The following is a 25,875-nucleotide window of genomic DNA, read 5'->3' on the forward strand; positions in this document are numbered from 1 at the left end:
ATAGTACCTTTTTTGGATAAAAGATTTTTATACAAAGCTGAAGTTATTGTAAACTTGAAACCATATCTGGAATGGTATTATGCAGAAAAATATGCCTTTTGAAGGAATAATGGATTCAGACTTGTTACAAGAATGGGATGTATTCTTGGGGCAATTTTTTTACATTATACCTCTAAACAAAAATGTCTCCTTTTAAAATTATGAAGTGTGTCATTATAAAATGCTTGAGAAATGGGGTCATTATGTGTTCTCAAACATAAAATGAAAACTATGATATATGTAGCGTATGGAAGCCTTCTGTTCAAGGTTATAAGGTTCTGTTAAGGTCTGATGTATGTGCAGAGAAGTCACCTCATTCTGAAATCAATAAAAAAAGTTGATGATGTTAGATGACATTTTTGACAGAAGACATCCAGTTAATTGAAAAAAATGATAAATAATATGTAAAATACTAAAGCAATAAGTAGTTACTTGATGTATTATGATTTATATGTAAGGTAATAAAGTGTTTGTACCCAACTTTGAAGCCTTTCTTTTATGCTATACTTTAAAAAATCGTTCTGGCTAAAAAGGACACATAACTGAATTTATTTTACTTATTTACTTTTATTATATGATTTCTAAAAATTTCAAAGGGCAGATGTTAAGTTAATTGAGTATATTAATTTTTGCAGTTATGTTACATTTATTATTGAGAAAAAGACTTATTACATGAAAGTAAACTTTAAACTCAAATTTCTCAAAAAAAAAAAAAAAAAAAAATACGTCAATAACGAAAATCGTCTTCTTCTGGACCTTGGGTCCGGGTAGTTTTAAAAACCCGCAATTTCTCCGCGGCAATCCTATTTTTTGCACCAGAGCCATGACATAAGCCCAAAAAACCCGGGCCACCTAGCTTCACCTGGGCCACAGTTTGGACACCCTTTTTGAAACGCCCCCCCCCCTCTCCCCCATCACTTCCAACAATGGCTCATGCCACTTTTTGTCGCTCAATCCCGACGTAGAACAATGTCCAAAAAGAAAATTTTCCCCAACACTTACCACGGCCGAGATCCGCAAACTCGTGGCCGCCATTTTGAATTGGGACCACCTACGGCATTTCTGTAAACGGCGTTCACCTCCCACTCCCAAGACGCATCACATGAACCCTTCACCTTGGAAAAATCTCTACCCGTTTAGAATCCCTGAAAATCATCCATTTCCAATCGTCCATGGTCGGAACCCCAGACAAACGATGAACAGCGCATGGCAAATTTTAGCCTTACACCTCTCCGGTGGACCGTGTGCAATGGAAAAACCCTACCCCGCACTCACCACCTCTCCCACACGAGGGTCTCGTGACGCCATCTTGAATAGCTCGCGAACAGGGGGGGGTGGCGACACGTACCCGGCGGGAAACCTAGGATGTCCCATACGGAGCACCGATCCCCCCCCATTTTGGCTTCGGCGCTCTTACCGTCTGGGCTCCAGTCTGAAAGATCCATTTTTGACCCCCCCCCCCGCATCGGACCAAACGTCCAAGGGTTGATTGTTCATATGGGCTGTCCCTACTACGACGCCCGTTGGTCGAAACCTGTTTTAAAATCGTTTTTCAAGGTGCTCATACCTCAAAAAAAAAAAAAAAAAAAAAAAAAAAAAAAAAAAAAAAAAAAAAAAAAAAAAAACCACTTTGCTTATGTGCCCTTCTTCTGTAATCGCCTCAGTTGTGAATTAAATAACGTCAGGTAAGCAATTATTCATAAATACATGTATATTTACTGAGCATCTTTACATCTATACCTTTCCAACCAAAATTTACCGAGATCCATATTTCGAGTAAGATTGGTATGTCCGATCAACTGCGACAACTGGTAACCAGTGTGATAAGTTTAATGCTTCCCCAAACACTACTAAATCGCCAGGACTGTGACACACCACTGTTGACTGTGATTTAGTAGTGTTACGGGTGTGTGTGATCTACACTTCTGCATGCAGAGCTCTGCCAGCTGGCAATGGCTCGAATAAACCACTCATTTGATCAGGTACACTACTACATCGCGCCAAGACCGATCACTGCAATTAAGATTGCTTAATTCTTGCTCATGTGTGAACCGGACTTATGACATAGTTGCGGAGACACTTGTTTATTCATTTATCATGTAGAGATTTTCACAGTTTGTATATTAAATTCACCGCTTATTTAAGGTTCATTGCAAAAAAAATTTACAACTTAATCACAGTTTCATGGTTGGGTGGTGGCTCTGTATTAACCAGTATAGAAATATTGAAACATGCGGTAGCAGTGGTCTTGGAGAGGTTGACAATTTTGATTTGTATCATATCTGACTAAGATGGCTGAGAGGCAACTACCAGGCCTAGGAAACCTGGCCCTCTATTACAAAAAAAAAAAAAATATATCTGACTAAGCTGCTTTTCTGGTTTTTACTGTTGTCTATCATATAAAAAAACTGAGGTTATAGACTTAAATCTTGATCGCACAAACATTTTACAAAATCAAGGTGTTGATTGGGACCTATTTTGAGACCAGTAATATTTAATCATTGGTTTCATAATTAATCCCCATATCTAATAAATAAAATTGCAATGAATGCCTGTACCTGAACATACTGAGATGGCAAAGGATTGTTGCCTTTTAAAGAAAAGTTTGTGTGGCATGTCTACTAATTTTGGTTACACAAATTTGTAACAAGTGTGTTCATAAATAATAAACTACTATAACTTGTTCTTTAGATTATCTATCTATGCATTAATTAAGTTATAAAATGTTTGAACTGCATCAAGCAGAAAGTAAAAAAAAACATATTTTAGCGATTGGTAAATTGTGTAATACTGATGAGCTGTTGTTCCCAAATAGACGTGCTCCAATGCCTTAAGTTAAAACATATAATATACGAATTTCAAGTAAAATATTTTTCACAGTATCATCATATATCTTTTATTTGACTGCTTCCAATTTTTTCAAGTGCCCCTATATACTATCCATATGATGACCAAGCTCTTATAACAAAGAAATCGCCTTGGCTTGGGCACTTCCGTTTCCCTCAACCGTTATCGATCGACCTTCAAAACAGACAGACGATGCATAAGATGTTATGTTGCTTTGTTATGGTGGAACATGAACATGACTCACGTCCAATAATTAGTAATGAGGCAAATCTCTGCAGATTTGAGATTTAACTGTGAAATCTCATGGACCAATTCTACAATTTTTTAAAGATTTGGCTTTGACACATAGTGATGTGTGGTTAGTGACCCTCCAGTATCTTCCAGGTTAGATTGCTTATAAAGTTCCCTGCTTATACTTCAGCACAGGCCATATTGGTAGGAAAACGTTGCCATCTGCCCCTAAACAACATATTTAACATTGATACAATTTTAAACTTATTATGAAGCTGACTGAATAAATAGGTTCTTCACATTACATAACTAAACAGTGTAATAATACATAAAATAGAAACTTGAATGATGTTTGTAAAAACTATAGCAAAACATCTTAGAAATCAGCAGCTCACTCATTAATCACCAGTTGACTTACAAAGAGTACCTCATCAACAGCTGATGTAATAAGATATTTATGCAGTTATGAAATATATTGTAATATTTATTGTGTACTGGTATTTCCAATTCAACATACTATGTACTTTACCACTGCACAAAGGATTGGCATTGAATTCCCACTTGGAACAAGTTAAGTGTACATTGTAGTACAACATGGTGTACTTTATTAGAACTAGTGTGTATACAGGTTACACACAAAATACATACAAAGGGAAAAGAGTTAAAAATTGTGACTATGCTATTACTGTATAATACATGTCTGTGGTAAATGGAGATGCAATTTTACCAAGGTGAGTTTATGTACTTAGTATACACTTGCCTTTAAAGCCTTGTGTGTTCATTGATTTGTCTAATGTTACTTAAATGGGGGTAGAAATAAAAACACTTACTGAATATTAATTCATAAATTTATTCAAATCCAAAGATCTTAATAATAATTTACTATGGTAAACAAAAAATAATTTCAGTCATCAACTTCTTACCTTTGAAATGTTACATTTCATCATTAATTGTAGTAGTTTGACTGTTATTAAACTATAAATACAACCATAATTAGAAAATATGAAGAACAAGTTAAACCAACCTGAAAGAATATTATATAAAAATAGGGAGATGGAAAAAAAGCTAAAGGTAAACATAAGTAAAAAAGCAAAACAAGCTAAACAATTGCATGTTATATCTTTGAAAAATCAAACACCTAGATTATAATAAACAAAAATGTTTTAAGTTCTCTGTATAGCCAACAAGATAGAAGCATCTCATACGAAGAACATGGGTGATTCCCTCACGATTGAGTCTTTAATAGTTCTGATTCTCATCTCCTGTTCCAGACTTGACAAGTTCACTTGTTGCCTAAAACAAACAAAAAATTGTAGTTAAAAATATTTAAAAAAACAGACAAAACCAAATTAATATTGAATATTAAAAAGGTTTGTTACATTAACAATATATATGAAATATATATATATATATATATATACATATATATATATATACGCACATGCACATGCACACACACACACACACACACACACACACACACACACACACACACACACACACACACACACACACACACACACACACACACATTCATACAAATACAAAGAAACAAAATTCATGGGATCAACCCCCAGGATTGCAACACCGCTGCCGGGCTTGAAAGTGCTTCAGAGCTCTTGTCTCATATCTATGTATATCACTGCCCTGTGTCAATATACACTGAAATCAACAGTAAAATGAAGTCTTTAAAACATCAGGGTTGCTACAGGAGTCCAATAATGAAATTCCCTGACTTTTCCCTGATTTCCAGACCAAATTTTTCATTTTCCCTGACTTTTTTCGACACAATCCCCAGGGTTTTTGGCAATTAATGGGTGGAAAAAAGCGGTGTTGAGGCTAACAGGGTGGCAAATATAAAAAAGCAAAAAATAAAGTGAACACAGTTTAATACGTACAAAAAGATTAACTTAAATGATCACGGGGGCAGTAAGTTTATTTGTGTAAAGGGATTTTATATTTTTCCCTGACCAACGGCGAAATTCCCTGACTTTTCCCTGACTTGAGACCGGATTCCCTGACTTTTCCCTGATTTCCAGTCCTGTTTTTTTTCCTGACTTTTCCCTGACTTCCCTGACCTGTAGCATCCCTGAACATACAAGCTGGGTAGAGTTAACAAGTTGAGCTCCCTGAAGGCATTAACCCTTAGCGAGCCACACATAAATAACCAAAACTACTTCCTAAGAGCCATACACCTTAAAAATAAAAAAATTCCACATACTAAAACCATTTTTTTTTTATAATTCTTATAACATAAGAGGTAAAAAAAAGTACAAACAAAAATTTTTTTTTACCCTTTATTGTTAATTTACAGCCAAAAAATGGTAAAATCATAATTTCACTGAAAAAAATTTTAATTTGACATTCTATGTGTTTATATATAAAATTAACAATAGTTGAACATATTTATTGTAATATTTTACAAAAAAACAAGTATATAGTAATTTTAATTTAAAGGAAATATAAAGAGTATAGTAAAAATTTTTTATATACAAAATTAAATAAAAGCAATGAAACTAAAAAATTTAAAATTTTCCAAGTATAAAAATAATAAAGAACACACTACATTTTACAATATTATAACATGAGAAAACTTATAAATGATACTTATTGAAAGTGAGCTTACATATATGTGTTCCTTAGGCGTAGGTTTATTGTTGTGTGTGGTACAGCTCAAAACACAGGTCAGGATGCAAGGCAGGCTTCGACGCGCACGTCTTGCAGGCATAGTTCGTCTCACGACGCAACCCCCTCTTAGTGCACACAACACAACGGAAATACTTTGGTCTCTTCTCCAAAAAATGACGTCAATAAGTCTTTCTTCCTGGGGTCCTTGTGTCAAACGTCTTCCTTTCCTCTTTGTAGAATTGGCTGCCATTTTCTCACTTACTAAGTCACATACCAGTTTTTTCCTGAACTGTTGGTGTGTTAGTGGTTTAGTGTTACTCTTTATTTGGATGTGTTTGAACAATAGGTAGGAATTTACAATTGATACTTCTAGCAACCAAAAAGAATACTTTTCTGTACCATTTTTTTGTTTTTCTCATAACTGGTAAGAAGCGATAAATGGTCGCTTCTGTCAACTGCGCCCATATGCTTGATATAATCTAGCACTACATTTGGTTTTGCAGTAGGGGGTTTATTTGGCCATTTGCTCGCAACCTCTGTAGTCTCTGATCTATTCCCTTTGCTCTTAGTACTCAGCATGTGTACAACCCTCTTGTCTCTCCAAGATTAAAACTAGAGTATCATTACTTCGTTTTGGCCGAGATGTCCCCAACCTTAATTTTTTTGGATTGTCTATTCAAATCTGGTGGCATAGATGTACGATTAGGCATTACTGTCCCAGTCAAATAACAATTTATACTCAATAGCTCATCAGCTAGTTCGGGACTAGTATAATAGCGGTCCGTAAATACATGCAAACCAGAAGTTGGATTTTGCGGGTCTTTGTAAATGACAGACCTGACACAATAATTTTACAATCTGTGTAGTTCTCAAAAGCGGGGAATTCAATATAATGTCACTTTTTCCAAAGTATGGCACAAAAAAATCGTAAATGTATCCATTTACACAGTCCGATAGAACGAAAACTTTCATGCCATATTTTGTGGGCTTGTTTGGATTGTAAACCTGAAACTGACTTGCCCTTTGAAGAAAATAGTACTTTCATCCACTGCAAACAAAAGTCACTAGTTGTATAGAATAGCTTACATTTATCCCTTATGTGTTCAACTATTGGTTCTATTCTTTGAGTCTTACTCATAGGCGCTCTTCCATCAGAATGATTGAAATGAAGACTCCAAAATATGTTGAGAAAATCATTTCTCGAAAAATACATCTGCAAAAAAAGGAATTTTATCTTCCCATTTTGTACTATGGTAAGATGTAATGTCTGGAAGGGGAATAAGACCCATGTTTATGATCATTCCCAAAATGCTTTGAAATCAATATCCGTAATCGGTTCCCACCTATTCATACGAGAATTGTGGAGAATTTAGTTGAGACTTTCTTTCTTGGGCAAACACATTTGTTTCAGATACGATTTTCGCGATACAAGTTTCATCAAAAAATAACTGGAAATATTCTAAAGGACTTGTATCCTTATCAAAAGTGCTAGGTAATACTGGGCCTTTATTGATATTGTACAGAGGAATTGTTATGAGATGGGCCTGGATGTTTCGTTTGTAGTAACATCAGTCCAAGTGCGTGGTCGGTGATTACGTCTAGGTCTAGGCCTACCTTGTATGTTTGGCTGCATTGGCGGTGGAGTAGCATTTTCCTTTCAAGAGTTTCATTACGTAATGAAGGAGTTTCTAAAAGGCTCAAAAATCACTGTCACTAAACACTGTCATTTTCATCACGATTATGTAAAATAATATCTTCGGCTTCACTACTGATCGATCCCTCTACGAGTGCACTACTAAAAGAAGCGTTCATTATTCCTTCCACAAAGTCTTCAAACCCTTGATCGTCTATGTTTTGCCATTGCTAAATGGGCAAATAAGAGTTTGTAAACACGCAAATAATAGCTAGAAAACACTTAGTATTCTAAAAAATTAAAAACTTTGACACTAAAGCCCTACATCACGATAATAATACATAAACTACACTGTACTTTTATTAAAAATATTGATTAACATATAAATTGAAATGAAAATACGCGGGATCGAAAATGGGAAGGGCGAATAAACATCTAACCTCACGGAAGGCTACAGGCAGGACTGAGCGCGCGGACAGTATACGTCGTTGGCTCTGAGGGAGACAATGTTACATCCGGCCGCCCGCCATTTGTCGCTCGAACAAGAGCCGTGACCTTCAAAATAGACACAAACGGTTGTCCCTTATTTAAATAAACCTTGTTTAACAGTTTTTACTAAGTTTGTTACCCAGAAATGCTTTTAAATTATATTTTAAAAAATTATTGATTTTGCGGCAGTGGACGTCGTTGGCTTTTAGCGCTAGTTTAGGTATGACGGACTAGTAACGTCATTGGCTCGGTAAGGGTTAACATGACTCTCTGTTGTTAAATTTTGTGATGATTTGAAAAGCTTTTTTTGCAGTCTGACTACTCTTTCCAAGTTTGATGTGGCACAACTACCCCACAGAGAAATTCTGTATGAAAGGTATGGAGATATTAATCCTTAGTAATCCACCATTAAAACATTAGATGTACAAAGTTTTGATAAATTTCAAAGGACAAAAATTCCAGTTGCCAATTTAGCACATACACTTTCAGTGTGAACTTTCCAGGTTAACCCTTTATCTAGGTGTATTCCTAGAAATTCAGCAGAATCAGTTTCCTCCAGAACAATGTTATCTACCATTACTGTTGGGGTTTCATAAGTATTCAACCCACGTAACAGAAGTTGATGTAATTTTTCTTTTCATGATTAGTTTTGAGATTATTTACCAGAAAATTTTAAATGCAGGAATGTCAATGAAGGTTTGAATTTCCAAAGAAGTCAGAGAATCAGCCCGGAAACATAAGAGTCATGTCATTTGCGTATTGAATGATTTTAATCAGCACGGATGCTATTCACATAAATCAAGAAAAGGACATAACCCAAGATTGATCCCTGTGGGACTCCTTGTATATTCTAATATTACTTGATACTGCATTCTGGACCTGAACACATTGACTTCTGCAGCACAAGTATGAGTGGAGCCATTGGTGTGCTGTCCCCCGTACACCACAACCTTCCAGCTTGAGTAGCAATATACCATGATTAACAGGATCAAATGCTTTTGAGAGACCAAGAAAGACACTGAGTGTTCTTTGATGATTCTCAAAGCCTTTTACAATAAAATCTACAAGTTGTGTGATTGCTCCAAAAGTTTATTTACCAATTAAAAACAATCACTTATCATAACAATAACAAAATATTTAATGAACAACAATTCAAACTTTAATATACTTTTACTTTTTTCATTGATAAATGAATATACAGAATAAAAAAAATAATTTTTATTAACTGTAAATATTGAATAATAATTATATATAAATCCACCCATTTATAAACAAAACAGCACTGAATCATGAATTATTTTTATTTTATTTGAAAGCATAACTTACAGAGTAAAAGTTTACTTATAAAAACATAAAATTATTTTTGAACAGTAAGCAATTTGCTGTCAACATTGTCAAGTCTAAGCAACCATGTCCTTAGTTCCCTTATGAATGAGCAAAGAGTTAAATTTATTTCTAGTGGCAATACATTATATTATATTTTTGGAGCCAAGAAACTATAAGTCTTTGTAAAGTGTGTATTTGGAGGTTGGGGTACATTAAAGTCATGCACATTAAGCAATTTCCACATATAATCATTATTACCCTTTGAGTTTTCACTTATCACATAAAAGATCTTTTATACCTTGTAAACATAAACATTTATAATTGGGAGGATACTTAATAATCTAATGAGTGGTCTAGTTGATTCAAATTTTGATCTACTCATTGTTATTCTTCTCTGATCTAATCATCTTCTTAGTGGATTATTGATCTTCATTGTTCTAATGATTTTGGAGCACGTGATATATTATGTCCCTCCCCAACATTCAATTCTATATTGTAATCTATGATGTACCAACGAGAAATATAAAGTTCTCATTAACTCATCAGAGCATATATATTTTTAATAAATAAAACATTCGAAGCACACTATTTAGTTTATTCTTTAAGTTTAATAAATGTATTTTCCAATTCAAATCCATACATAAATACCCTCACAAGTATTTGATACATTCATCTCGTCACCCCGAAACATTTCTTTTTACATATCTCCTTTCTACAGATACACTCTGGACACTTGTAAACAATTTTATTTTCTAAAGTAGGGTCTCCTATTAGACTAAAACTAAGGTATTTGGTTTTACTGGCACTCTAAACCATATTATTCTTTAAGAACCACCAAATAATAAGAGATTCAAGGCCTACATGAATTTTGAGGTCTAATTCTTTTATAGATGGTTTTAGCTATAAAAGAGTTTATTTTATCCAAACTTGGAGCTGTGTTATTTTTTTTAGAGATTCTATGGTTTTCTGCAGCTCACATTCATGCACAGGACTTATAAAAATTCACTTTAGTTCATAGTGGTCACTGAATTGATTGTTAAAATCAGGCGGCAGCTAAATATTTAACAGCTTAGCTTATCAACAACCGATAAAAAGAATTTATTAAATTCACAAGCCACTTCACATGAGTCTTATATCATTTTATTTTCTAATTGTAATATAATTGGTTCCTTCAGAGTTTTTGGCCAGTGACCTCTATCTCAAAACTTTCCATGTCTCTTTTGCATTGCTCTTATGTTTAAAAAAAAAAAATGTTTTGTAGTAGACATGTTTCAGAGTGCGGATATCAGAGTTTAAACTGTTTCAAAAAGTAAAAAAATATTCTTTTAAGGGTTTGTTATTAGGTTGTTTTTTAATTTTTTCAAATAAAGAGTTTCTTTCTTCTATTCTTTTACTTACTTTTACTTTTATTCTTCTTGAGTGATATCAAAATTAATGCAGGGGTTCAATCTGACCAATTTTTTATTTTTTATATTTACTTTTGCCATGCCTTTCTCAATATACATGTTTAATTTTGAATGAAAAATGTTGAATGCTAAGAAAGCATCCCACTGCTGATGCACATCTCTCCAACTTTCCCCATTTAGAAGATTGTTAAGCAGATTGGTATTGATGTGATAAGACAGGCCTTGTTCCGAAAATTTAGCTATGCCGCCATTCCCCGTTCCCACTCCGATAACACAAACAGCTGTCATTTGGTAATCAGTTACCTCAAGGTAATATAGTTGTTGCCTCGATCCTTGAGTTTGTTTTTGTTGGCTACCTTTGCAAGAATATGGTCAATGCAAGTTTTCAATGTTTCTGTGACTTGAGTGGGTTATTTAACAGCGATTCATTCCATAATTATTAGATTATTAAATGGTTTAATATTTTTACTAGATAAATACGATTTCAATACATCAATAAAAACTTAAATCGGAGATTGGTGAAGTCTATATACAGTGATTAACTTTAGGTCAAAACCAAGAACTTTAAAATGGTGCTATTACATCAGCTGGTGAAATATTGAAAGGAGATGATATCACCTGTTCAATGCTTGAATGCAGATAGATAGGCAGGATAAATTGGCAGTCGAAAAAAAATGAAATTTCAGTTTCCTTAATCCAAATTTCAGAAAATATTTTGACTTTGGATACATGGCTTGAAACTGGCATTTCAACTAAAAAATGATTAAAATTAGCTCACTATCCTGAGTAATAAATTCCAAATCATAACAACTCATTCAAAAAATTAGTTTGAAATTAATAAACAGGCAACTGCAATCTGTGAAATAATGCAATTTAAATACAATAATAATTATTAAGATAGAACTACTGGCAAACATACTGTACTAGGCCTACTTACAGGCTATTTAAATCCACCTGAGTTTTAACTCGGATAATCCGACTGTCGTCTTCTTGTTTCAAAAATATTCTTCCACCACAAATCCATAGCCATTTGTAGCCATGTTGTTTTCTTGCTTCTCGAGCCATGCCAAGCAGCCTCCTTCTAGTAGGGGGACAACGACTTGTTCACATAAACTGGGTTGTCAGTTGGAAGACCCACAAGTCTCGTTGACAGCTGCTTTTTCTGACATCGAAATGCCATTTCTTCAGCCTCCATCCTTCTAACAAACTTTTCAATGACGCCTGGTGGTCCAGTAACATTTGGTCTGCTTCTCAAAAGTATGACAGGTATCTACCACACTTTGTAATCTCCATTCCAAGGACCTTACCAACACTTTTGACTGCTCTTGCAGCATAATTTTCTACAAGCGGCACTCCTTGAATTTCAACACAGTTGCATCTATAGTATTGCTCTGTTTCATATATTCTACTCTCAAGTGATTCACTTCTTTCCCTTAGGCATCTGTTTCCCTGTTTTAAAGAGTTTATTAACTCAAAATACTCGTTGACCTTCTCAGTCTGTTCCCTCAGGACTTTAGTTTTTCATTCAGCACCTCATAAGATGCATTGAAGTCTTTGACGGATTGCTTTTAATCTTTAACAAGATTAGAAATTGCTTTCATTATGTCCTGAAGTGTCAACTTACCTTCAGTGGCCTGCAAACCCAACCTCAAACTTTGATGTCGATTTACACTGCAAGGGTATCCAGATCAAACCTTCATGTCCTCTTTGCTCATTTTAACACAGATTCTATAAAAGTTTATCAAACAATCAGAGCAGTTAGCCTTTAATTGTTTGTTTATAAATGGTCAGTTACAAACTCCACAGGCAGACTGTAACAGGTCAAATTACAACATTTGAATATTCGCGGGGAATTGGCAGACTGTGACGTCAGTGAATCACATGTTGTCGGAATTGAGATTTATTTAATTAATAACGGAGAAATATATTAAAACTTTATACGGGAACAAATTTAATTAATTAAACATAACCAAAATTCGTGTTTTACAAAAGTACTAAATAAAATTACGCAGAAAAGCCAATTGTGGGATAAAATGACTTGCATATTGATGACGTCATAAAGCACATGTTGATAAAAATTTAAATAAAAAGCTTTGGAAAAATAATAAAAGAAAATAGAAAGACTTAAATTGATTAATTATAGTGAACGTGATAAATTTCGACAATTATAAGAAAAGAATCAAATTATATTTAATCGTGAAGACGCTGATTTGAACGGGAGAGGGGATGAGTATTGTTTTGAGTCGGTATGCGTAGTTTTATAGGGAGAATCCTTCTTCTCTTTCTAGACTTGAAGCAAGGAGGTTGTGCTAATGTGGATCCTCCTGGGACAGTAGTGATAAAATTAATAGGAAACTGTATTATGGTGTATTGAAATTTTTATAAGGGATGGGATGTTATGTTAGATTCTCAAGTTATCAAAGCAAGGTGAGTGGAATTATATATGTATGGACAGTGTAATATAAATAAATTGACATCAAGGTCATTTGCTTTGAGTTTTATTTGAGTGTCCCATCTATAAAGAAGTGTGATAGGAACTTTAATGGAGTGATATTGAGTTTTTTAACCATAATTCAATTTATTTAAAAACCTGACATAGATATAGACTTGTTGTTGGTGATATCAACAACACCACAGACATTAAATTTTGATAGTTATTTGGTATCAACTTGGAATAATGTGAGTTGGCCAACATGAGGTGATTTGCATGGCCAATGAGAGGGAGCACATTTTGAATACCGATTCGGAGAAAATTGGGACAACAAACGTGGGTCTGGAACGTGGCAGAGTTTCAAACAAACGAGGGGACCGTAGCAAAAGGACACAGCTAGCTTTGGGCAGATCTCGCAGCAAGATGGCGACCAACGCGATCCGCAGCAAAATGGCACACAACAACGTGGGGCCTCAACAACATTGAATACCGATACGCAGCAAATTGGCACACCAACGCGATGCGCAGCAAGACATCATTGAGGTTATGTACTCTTTGTATCAAAATTATTCAACCACCGAAAAACCGCCAAATGCAGGCTCTCACACTATAATTTAAGTTTATACTGAACACATGGACATAGGATAAACAACTATTACATGAGAGATATTAGAAGAGAAAACATACCATGTCTGTGCTGAACAACTGCTGCCGCATCGATCTAGTACAAAAGGCTAAGGACTACTTGTGTATGTGCTGATATCATGGAAATGCTTCTTATTCAATATTACCAAAGACAACAGAATAAAACAGAAACAATGTGTAATATTACGTTACCCATGAAGAGGTTAAGGAGAATGTCTACATAACTTCACCAAACATGATTTGACCTCAACCCAAAATCACCCTTACTTATCAAACAGTAATCAAGTAGTAATAAAAAGGTAATCAAGTGAACCAAAATGTATTTTACAAACTTTAATTATTATTATACACAAATTATTTACATTTTTACCACAAATGCTCAAAATGGCTACTTTGTTCAGTAATGCATGCATGAACTCATTTTATCATGTTTGGTGATACCTTTTCAGCACATTTACAGTGATGTTGTTGATTTACATTGTTATGTTCATTTTTCATAGTGTGTGCGACAGTTTTTATACACTTTTTTGAAGTAACCCCACAGAAAAAAGTCTGGAGATGTCAAATCAGGGGATTTTGGGGCTATAACTCTTTAGATATGATATGCTCGCCAACAATCACGTTTACATTTTCAAGCAACGAAATAAACTTTGTAATGATGCCTTGGTACGCAACACTGTCTACAGTACATTTGTAAAAAATGGAGCCCAAAATTCGACAGTATGATACAACATGAGGATTTTCGGTTGATCAAATTCTTGTATTTTGGCTATTGACATAACCAGTAAGATAAAACAAAACCTAATCAGTGAAAAAAACACAGCCAAGCTGTAAAACTCCATTGGTATTGACAAATGCCTGAAATCATGTACAGTACAGTAGGCGCTTTACTCTATCCGGCTCTTTCAGTTCCTGAACACTAAGTATGTTCATAAAATTTTAATTTTTTCATCACTTTTATGAGCACTACCGTTTAAAATCTGAGTGTGTTTATAGTCTTCACAAACATTTTGAAGGTGAGCATAGTTCTAATCTACCATCACATTTCTAACCTCATCCTGATTAGCGTCTGTCAAAATGGTGGCCGGCCTCCTGGTTCTCTTCCTGTCTGCAACTGATCCACATTCACGGAAACAGGTGATTTGTCTTGTTATTGTTGAATTATGAAGCACCGCAGCACCTGGATATTTCTTACCAAATACAGGTCAACAATAAAACCTTACTGCTCTTGAGAAAACGTCTTTTACAAAGCAGTAAACTCAATACTACAGACTTAATGTGGCTAGTATAAATTTCAATGGTGTCTAGATTTGTTGTCGGTAGTAAATGTGATGCTATCTTGCGACAGTTAACATAAATAACTAATTCAAAACTACTATTTATAGAAATGTTCCTTTTGATGTGTGCAAATTAAATGATAACTTTGTATATTATATGCACTATATAATATGTTTTGTGGAAACAATAAATGTCAGAAAAAAATTAAAACATTTGAAATGTCAAAAAATCTACCTCCTTTTTCAGACTGAGCTAGAACGGGCAATCTATGAATACTCTAGCTTCTAACCACTTAACAATTACATTTTACATGTTCAACAAAGGCAAGCTTAACACAATTTTAACTCCTATTATTCTAATACGGGTGCATGATTTAAATTTGTTATCATCTAACAGAATCAATTAATTTTTATCATGTTAACAAAAGGAGCCTTAGTGACCTATATGGACAACAGAAAATTGGACTTTAAACCTGAGCCCATTATCATCAGAGCAGTGCCGCATTTGATATTCTACTGATCAGGGTTAATCCGGTGAATGGTATTGTCTAATCTAAAAGGTACATGGGATAGCAATAATTGAGAGTCACATGCACAGTAATGAAGAAAAGGTTTAACTGTATAGCAATATCAAGTGTAAAATATAAGACCTGACTTAGAGGAAGCTACCTCGAGGCATACCATTACCTTAGGTAGAACTGAAGAAGACTGATTGGCCATCTTTTTATATCATTTGTGTCCCACATACTAATAGGTAGAAAACCAGTTAGTGAACAGACATGATATCAAACACATGCACATGCATGCAAAATGTGTTAAGTGTTTGACCAAAAGCATTTCCATATTTATAGAATGTGGGAAAAATCAAGTGCTGTTATAATATTCCCAAGATGCCTATATTTGGCACAAAAGCAATTAAAAAAAGAGCAGTGCCAATACTAAATCCCTACCTAAAACAGTTATTACACAAATTATGAATTTTAAAATAAATTCATTAGCTACGTAAAAGGTCAATTGAAATGTGACTTTTAAATATTAGGGTGACTTATGCTAATGATTTACACTCACCCTTCAAGATAGACTCTGCCCCTAGCAGCTGCCAAGTGGGCATAGTAGGTGGGAGCAGGGTAACTGACTGAGCGAGTGCAGCGAGTGAACAAGTGACATAAGTAGTATGTCAATTCTTCCAGGTCATCCTCGCTTATATTACTGTCGTCCCATAGCTTGTGGTATTTTGTAGGGCGGCTTGTACCCTAATACATTATGAGTATATTTAATATCTTTCATATTTCTAGATATAACAGTTGTACTAGATTAGTGAAAATTGAATGTTTTGTTAATTTGGTTTTCTAATAACAGTACTTCCAATACAAAATATGACAAAATAAAGTTTTAGCAATCAGTAATTTGCATTCTGACTACAGCTGTGAATATACACAGCTGTTTCCTGGCAATACATGCACACAAATACACAAATGTAAGAAAATAAAACATATTTTCGTGATCGTGATTTGTGTAAAAACACAGTACAGCATAAACACGTTTTACTAATTGGTAATTTGTGTACTGTTTATCAGCTAATATGTTCTATTAGTATATAAAAGCACTCGTTGCCTGGCACCTATTCTGACCTTCATCTATAGCCATGGCCACATCTATTAAATAACAGTTTTGCTATTACAAAATTTGGTATATATATATATATATATATATATATATATATATATAAAATGGTGTTAAAACAAGTGTATTTCTATTCCTTCTCAGTGTTTTATCAAACAAAGTGTTAAGAATTTCTTCTTAGTGGATCCATTGATATTCTATTTTTTTGTTTTGTTTTAACTAGACAAAATTAATTAGTTTTATCAACTAGTAAAGATATAGTTAAAAGCATAACATTATCCGCCATATAAACAAGATTCCATTTCACATTACAGAGACTATTATTTAGCAAAACTAAATTGTTGATATTTAATGATCTAAACATGCAGAATTTGTTTACAACACTACAAATGGTTTGGTGATTTAATTTTATTTTCAATCTCAGAATTGCATGATCTGACTGTTTATATCTCCATAATAAACAAGAAAATTGAATTTCTGTAAATAAAGACAAAAGTTATTTTGTAATCATGATTGTATACCTGCTGCACCAATAAAACTAATATGCAAAAAGTCAGATAAGTCGAGTACCAAACAAACGAAGCAATGGAATATAAACATCTGTTTGCTCTTCATTTTCTATAAAACTTGTAGAAGGCTGCGTGCCATTAAACCATAACTGTATCAGTTACGGTGATGTAATTTTGCATGTTTGTCTTATTAGGATGCAATATTCTGATGAAATAAAAAATATAAGTACAAACAATAATTTGGCAATATGGACTGCACTAGAGAAATAAACACACATTTATAGTTTTTTGTCATTTATTTATAACAAATAAAGTTCTGTTCTATATATTTGTATATATTAATACCCAATGGGCAATAGAATGGCACCATCTTACACCAATATCTATAAGGGCAAGATTGAGCAGGCCTTTCTAAACAAACAACTCATCCTCCCAACATGTTGGTTCCGTTTCTTTATAAAATGGACTGCCAGGCAAGATTCTTTAAACAAATTCCTACAAACCCTCAACATATTTAGCTCCCTGCAGTTTACCCAATCAGCCTCCACCACACATACAGTGTTTCTAGGCAGAAACTTTAACTGGAAAATTGCATATTACAAACTGGAGTTCATTTAAAAGCAACAAACCACCTACAATACCTTCACTTCAACAGTTTCCACACTTACAACAAAAGATCTATCTCATTTAGCCAAGCACTAAAAAGGATACTGAATATGCTCAAATGAGAGAGAATTAAACACTTTCAAAAACACCATCACTGAAGATTTTGTACTGCGCAGATACCCACGGAAATTAGTCCTGAACCAAATCTGCCTTGCTCAACAATAGACCCCTACCAAAGATCAAATCTAATAAGTTCTTTTTTCTCACAACAATCAACCAAGGTGTACAATTACTGAATTTCATATTGAAAGATGGCTTCAAAATTTTACAAGCCTCTTCTCACACAAAGTATTTCCTAACATCTGCTTAACATCAGTTAGTAATAATTCACAGTATTTATTTGTAAAACTATCACTCAATACTATAAGAGTAAGGCAGAGCATCTATTTTGGATTTCAATTGTTGCAAAATCTCTAATGTGAAATGCAAGAATTACATACAAGGCACAGTATAAAATTATCACAACTAGTTAATGAATAGGTTGCATATCAAGTTACCTGTAGGCTGGCATGACTAACAAGATAAAAGTCCATTTCCCTAGGATGAGTAATCATGGTATCAACTATGGTTCCTGGAGGAACATTCTTGTTCTTGCCGTCCTCATCCTCTCTCCTAGTGGGGAAAAATCGGGTGTGATGGCGTTTTTGAACGACCAAGAATGTCACAGATGGTTTATAACTACCATCTGATTGAAGAGATCTGCAAGCAGCACGGATGGCTGATAATTCTGAGTTCAACACCTAAAACATTTTAAGTTTTCTTAAACTTAGCACATAAACATATAATTGACTCACTTCAATATAATAAATAAATACCATACATTTAAGTTATTTTACGTACATTGAATAAATACAACAGCTTAATTATTTTTATTCATAAAAAGTGCTACCAATATCTAGAGACTATGCTTCAAAAAGTTGTACAAAAATACATTAACAGAGTAGCCATTCCAAATTTTATTCCAAATTTCTGATTTTTTCCAGTAAAAAATTAACAATCCTCGAACTATAACTAAAAGAGAATATAATAAATAACTTAATTGTTTTATGTAATATAAATGCAAGTGTACAAGACTCAGTTTTTAAGTATGTTTTATGTTACAAAAGGTTTTTCAATAGGCCCCTTCTCAGTATTACACACATCCCACAATTTCAACACTGTGTGTTGCTCTGCGCATTACATTTGTTTGCAATTTTCAAAAAAAAAAAAACCTAATGGTGCCAAGCCTTGTGAACGTACGGACCAGCAGCATTTTGTACTTAGAGTAAATTTAAAGTATGATACAATTTGAAACTAACATGTTACTGTGCTAATCAGTCATAAAAATGTCAGTAACAACCATTTTTAGACTGACCTTGTCATATAATTTCTATGTTTCACTAAACAGCTGGTAGAATAAATAAAAAATGAATAAATAAATAATAAAAAAAAACAAAATAGTATCAATCTTTATACCAAACCTGACTGGTTCGTGCAGAATATATTATATTACCTGAACTCACCTGCATATCCAATGGAAAGGCTCAAACATATCATCAAGTATTGCATAGGCATCTAGGTTGTAACTCTCTTGACTTACCCAAAGTCTTCAAATACTTGTCTTATAAGAGAAAGGTTGTCAATTGACTTCCTAGTTCCCATGGTATTTTTGTTGTCAAAACAAATAGAACAAACAAGTGAAAGCGTTTTCTAACGTTGTGGCTACAAAATATCTGAGGCAGTTCTATCTTTACAACTCATTTCATCGATGTTTAAAAGTTGAACTAGTAAGGAAGACTTAGTAATGCCAACATTTCTTAAAAATCCGAAGAAGGACAATCTTTGTCTCCACGAGAATATTTCCTGCTTACAGATGGCCAGAAGGGTTTACTTCTGGATGGTTTATATTTTTCAGTTGAATCTACACTAGATACAGCAAAACTTGATGATCTGGGTAACTCTATGGAAGTCTGGGAGAGGGCACATCACTAACCGCGATTGTTGGGGTGTAATATTGATATATTGATAGGTCTAATCTACTGTGGGGGATGACTATTGGAGTTGATGGGGCTCTCTAGGTGTTGCTAGCCTAGAAAAAAGAGTGTGCCACCCCTGCCTGCCTTGGCTGGAGAGGCAGGTAAAGAGCTGGCATCCCCTTCTTGCAAGGAAACATGACAGATTAATGCCCAAAACCCTTCCTTATGGAATCTCGACAGGAGGTGGCCCCTACCCCCAACCTCACCCACCCAGAATATCCTGTATCTCTGAAAGCAGCTCCAATATCCTTATAGGACTAAGTGTAATTTCTCAGCTTGTTGCCCTAAGAAGAAGAAAAAATATCAATCTGGTGAATACTAGTTTGAACTGTGAATTGCCAAAGTTCATCCTAAAAGCTTATGTTACAGGATGCCAAATTAATAGTCAATGTTAAGTTAGTTTATAGTTGAGATAGTTATGTTGAACAAACTGCTAGTGAATAATTTACACTGTATAAAGTTTGAATATACTGAACCGGGGCTCAGTTTGGACATTTTTTGTCTTTTACCTTTCCCACCTCGGCCACTTTTGTCAGTCGGTGGGGGAGGCACTCCGTAAAAGTATTGATTATTTTCTGCCTGGTCTGATTGGTCGAGGTCAGGTGGTTGACCTTGACTGATTACGGACCAGCTGTTTACCGTCAGCAGCTACTGTTCGGAGCAGTCGGACACATTCAGCAGAAGCGACTTGATTCTCTGGCTGTTCACTGCTCGTCCTGATGCCCATGGCTGGCTAATTCTTCTACTTTCGGCAGGTAAATGTTTTTCTCTTTCTCTCTCTTAACTTAATATTGTTGGCGGTTTTTCTCTCCCACGCAGACATATATTTTCGTAGTTTAGTTAAATGTAGCTTATTTATTATTTAACAATTCAACCCTATCCACTTCCAGATGGAGAATTGTTAAATGAAATAAAATATTTGGAAAACAACTTACCAATCTTGAAGAAAAATACTACAAAGATATGATGGAATATGAAACAGTTGTAAACATTCTGACGATTGATTTGGAAACTATAACATCTGAAAACAACACCCTGAAAAATGAGAATCGAACAGACAAAATTGGAAACGGTGTGGTGCAACTGAGAAGTCAACAAAAGAAACATGTAACATCTTGCTCTAATAATAAATATCACGGAAAAAAAACAGAAATTATTAAAAGAGCACAGGAAAAACAGATACAACAAAATAAGCCCATTCTAATAATAGGCGATTCTATTATAAAATATGTTTCTGTAACAAATGCCAATGTACTGTGCTATCGAGGATCAACAGCCAATGAACTCTGTGATATAATTAAAAATATGAAGAATATGATTCAAGCTCCAAAAACGGTATTTATACATGCTGGAACGAATGATTTGAGTAACAGCAAATGTCCGGACGAGGTTATGGGAGCCGTGAATAACTTAATAAAATGTACAAAAAATAAGTTCCCACAAGCCAAAATTATTATAAATAGTATTACTCCAAGAAGAGATATTTGGTCTACAATCCTGTATCGTGCAAACCAAAATATCCGGTGGCTTTGTAAAACCTCAGGAGTGGTATTTCTTGACCTGGACAAGTATATTACAAATAGACATCTTGCAAGAGATGGTGTCCACCTTAATCGAAGGGGCACAAAAATGTTGGATAGGGTGCTAGCACATGTTGCTTCCTTGTGTGACAAAATTTATCCAAACGTTGTAAACAAGTATAATTTTTCTTCCCAAACTGCACAAGTGGAGGTGTTTAATCAGTACAATGAATTGAAGTCTTTCTACAGTGGTCAGAGTAACCAGAAACATTATCAAACTGATAAAACCAAGGACCTGACAAATTATCAAACTGATAAAACCAAGGACCTGACAAAAACCAACATTGTAAAATCAACAGATTTTCCACTTGAAATATTATCTCTTAAAGAGTTCCCACCATTACCTTCATCTTCTGATGACACAATTATCCCAAATTCTGTCATACTCCAACCTGTGGAAGAGGAGAAACAAGCTGATCTAGAGTCTTACGTCTCAGACACTTCATCATCTGATTACAACAGCCAAGGACACCAGTTCTACACAGATCCTACCATGCATGAGTGTCAAGTGAAGTGTCAAAAAGTGAACGGTTTGGATATGATCTCACTACCTCAATCTTATCCTGTGTCTGTTAAGAAAGATTGTAATAGCCATAAGTCTAATAATCTTTTTTTAGCCAATTAGCTCAGCAGAGTAAAGAATTCCTAGGGAGGATTAGATGTAAAAAAAACTATTGTTAAAAAACCTGATATTATTTCTTGCACTGAAGGATCACAAGATCAGAGATCACATGTAAAAACAAAAGTGGGCAACAAAATACATGATTATTACATAAATAGTAAGGAAAAATGTTAAAATTCTAAAAATATTTTAATTTTACACCATAATATTCAACACTTACCATCTCGCCTAGATCAGTTACAAATCAATTTAGAAGAAATTAAACCTGACATATTGGCATTATCAGAACATAAAATGACCGAAGCGGACTTGGAATGTCTCAACATAGAAAATTACACAGTGAGGTCGTTTTTTTCTCGTAAAGGTGCTCTTGGTGGTGGGGTTATAATTTTGGCTCAAAAAAATATTACTAGCAAAATTGTCTTGATCCCCGAGGTGCAGGAAATGGTAACAGAAAAAGAGTTTGAATGTTGTGTAACAGAATTTAAAATTGGGAATTATTTTTTTGTTTTGGCTTGTATATATCGGTCCCCTGACTATTGTTATGTAAACTCTTTTCTGAACAAATTGGAAACCCTCATTGATACTATTTGCAATAAATACGTCAATGTCATAATTACCGGAGATCTAAACATAAATGTGTTAAAAAAAGATAATATTTACCATAAGTTTTGCAATATTCTTAAAATGTACAATATGGATTACAAAATAGATTTTCCAACTAGAGTAACTCACAATTCAAAGTCAGCCATAGATAATTTTATTACAAATATTAAAAGTAATAAGTTATTAGCAGGTGGTTTAGTAACCAAAATTGCGGATCACGATGCTCAATATCTTAAGATAATGGACATTCACAGTAGTCATAGAAATAACACAAAAACAGTATGTAGAAAGTTTGATAAATGTAATTAATTATGAATTATTTTTCAAATATCTCAAAGCTGAAGAGTGGTTGGAAGTCTATCAGGCCCCTGTAGAAAACAAATATGACATATTTCATAACACATTTTTCTATTATTTTGATGTAAGTTTCCCAAAAGTAACAGTTACAGAAAAACCATTCAAAACTCAAAATTGGTTAACAAATGATCTGAGGAATAAAAAAACTGAATTAGTGGAACTAGAAAAAATGTTTAGATCCTCAAAAAACTTAAGTCTTAAACCAATCATTGATAAAAAAAGGAGATCACTGAATCAAGATATTACCAGCACACAAAAAAATATTATGAGTAACAAAATTTTAAGATCCTCAAATAAAGCCAAAACCACTTGGAGTATAGTTAACTCATATTTGAGAGAATCACAACAGAAAATTAAGAACATAACACTGCGCAAAGAAGGGTTGCTAATCAGTAATCCAAGAGCAATTTGTGAATTTTTTAATGATTTCTTTATAAATATAGTTGACAAATTAATAGTACCAAATATAAAGCCACAAAAGATTAGTCAAGCCCAACAAAACATCAATTACAATATGAAAAATACATTTTCCTTCAAACCAGTAACTGAAAAAGAAGTAGAAAAGATCGTTCTCTCTTTTGAAAATAAGTACTCTGCCGGTGTAGATGAAATTCCAATGACAGTAATTAAAGGTTCAGTAGAATTCATCAAGAAACCTTTAACACATTTAATTAACTCTTCTCTTATTTCGGGACATTTTCCCTCAAAATTAAAAATATCGAAAGTCATCCCAATCTTTAAAAAAGATGATATAAAAGAAGTTTCTTGTTATAGACCAGTGTCGATTCTACCCTCCTTCTCAAAAATCTTTGAACGTATTGTTTACAATCAATTACTTAAATTTTTAGAATCAAATAAATTATTAGATGAAGAACAGCATGGGTTTTTACCAGGCAAATCAACTATTACAGCAAGTATAGAATTCATTGAAAATATTATAAATTCAGTTGATGCCAGAAAAAAAGTTATAGGTATTTTCCTTGATTTATTACGTGCCTTTGACAGTTTATCCCATGTGCTGTTGTTAAACAAACTTAAAAATTTAGGAATAGTAAAAAAAGAACTAAATTGGTTCACTTCCCATCTTAACAATAGGCAACAATACGTGGAAACACAGTTCACAGAAAATATCAAGGGCAACACCTATTTAAGGAAGGTCGTCTCAGCCCAGCAAACAATCAAGTATGGCGTTACCCAAGGCTCAATATTGGGACCCCTACTTTTTATTTGCTATCTTGGAGGGATAGCCAAAAATATTAATCAAAGTAAAATGTGTATATATGCAGATGACACTAATATGGTAGTAACGGGCAATTCGAACGAAGAGATAGAGATTTCTGCCTATATTGAGCTAGCAGCCATTGAAGAATTCTTAAAAAATCATAATCTGTTATTGAATTTTAAAAAAATCCAATTTCATAACGTTCTCGACAAAACAAAATCGGCACAAAATTCAACCATCACTTATAATTGGCAATGATCTCATAACACAAGAAAATTGTCCAAATTTTTAGGTTTAATCATAGATTCCAACACCTTTCTTGGAATAAACATGTTAACAATGTATTAAATAAAATTTCATCTGGAATCTACGCCTTACGGCGTATGTCAAAGATATGCGACCAAAGTGCTCTAAAATAAATTTACTACGCACTCATTCATTCACATTTAGCATATGGAATAAGTATCTATGGAGCAACATCCAAACAAAATCTTGACAAGATACTAAAAATGCAAAAAAAAGCAGTTAGAATAATATTAAACCTAAACAGACGAAACTCAGTAAAACACCTGTTTAGTGAGCTCAAAATTCCAACAATTTGTAGTCTTTATGTAACAGAGGTCATTAAATATGTTAAAAGTAATTCTACAAAATTTTTAACAGTGAAGCATGACTACAATAAACGTAATAAAAACAGCACTGACAAACATAACTTGACATTCTATGAAATGAAAACAGAATATATGGGGAAAAAATGTTTTAACTGTTTACCCAAAGAAATAAAACATTACAATGGCAAAAAGTTTGATAGTGAAGTAAAAAAATATTTCACAAATAGAGCTTTATACTCAATTGGAGAATTATTATCAAACAACTAGCAGAAAACTGCTTAAAAAATAATCGTAAATGTTAGTGTTAGTTTTAATATAAGTTTTAGTATTAGTTTTAGTTTTAGATTTTTATAGTTATTGACGCTATTCATGTACAGTTGATGTTTACATTTAATGTAGCTCAATGTATGTTTTGGAATAAAGAAAATTCTCTCTCTCTCATTTTGTAAATTGTGTTCTTTGTGTAAGTTTTCGTGTCGCAAAGTGTTCTATCCTGTCTTTCGTAACGTTCTAAATTGTTAATATTTAACTATGTCAATTAAGTTTATTATTCTTGCACTATTGTGTCACGTAACTCCATTCCCATTTGGGTAGAAGTAATGGGAATGGAGTTACGTGACACATCATTTTGAACTTCCTCATTATCTCTAAATGAAAGTTGTTATAAGATATTATAAAATATCTATATCACACACGCACACACGCGCGCGCGCACACACACACACACACACACACACACTGTTTGAAAAAAGAACTCTCTAGTTTTAATGTGCCTTAGATTCTGTACAGTGACATACACTATTCTAATTTGCGGTGTTTGATTCATCAACTCTCCAAGTGAGTAATGATGTGCATGCAGATCTTGACACTCGCTTTCCAGGAAGGTGGCTAGGCAGGGCTGGCCTAAGACCTTGACCACCACAAAGCCCAGACTTAACCCCACTGAACTTTTTTTTTTGGGGGCCATATGAAAATTTGGTGTACAGTGAAAATATCATTTACGGGAAAGAATCAATATGGCGGTTGAGACAGTTACACCTGAAATGTTGATGAATACGCAGTGAGAAGTGTAACATCGTCTCTGACGTGTGCAGGACAGTAAATGGATTCCC

General features: G+C 34.0%; 1 protein-coding gene across 1 annotated transcript in view; it reads right to left on the reverse strand.

Annotated features, from left to right (window-relative positions):
* Positions 1-3,947: 3,947 nt before the first annotated feature.
* LOC124358318 (protein argonaute-2-like) overlaps positions 3,948-25,875 on the reverse strand; it is a 206,365-nt gene continuing 184,437 nt past the window's right edge. The window contains exons 21-23 of the mRNA XM_046810617.1: positions 18,248-18,490; positions 16,021-16,205; positions 3,948-4,410 (exon numbers count right to left, since the gene is read on the reverse strand). Of these exons, the coding sequence (XP_046666573.1) occupies positions 4,317-4,410; positions 16,021-16,205; positions 18,248-18,490 (522 nt within the window). The 3' untranslated portion in view covers positions 3,948-4,316. The remainder of the gene's footprint in view (positions 4,411-16,020; positions 16,206-18,247; positions 18,491-25,875) is intronic.

Source organism: Homalodisca vitripennis, chromosome 3 (genome assembly GCF_021130785.1).
Source record: "Homalodisca vitripennis isolate AUS2020 chromosome 3, UT_GWSS_2.1, whole genome shotgun sequence".
Taxonomy (NCBI): Eukaryota; Metazoa; Arthropoda; class Insecta; order Hemiptera; family Cicadellidae; genus Homalodisca; species Homalodisca vitripennis.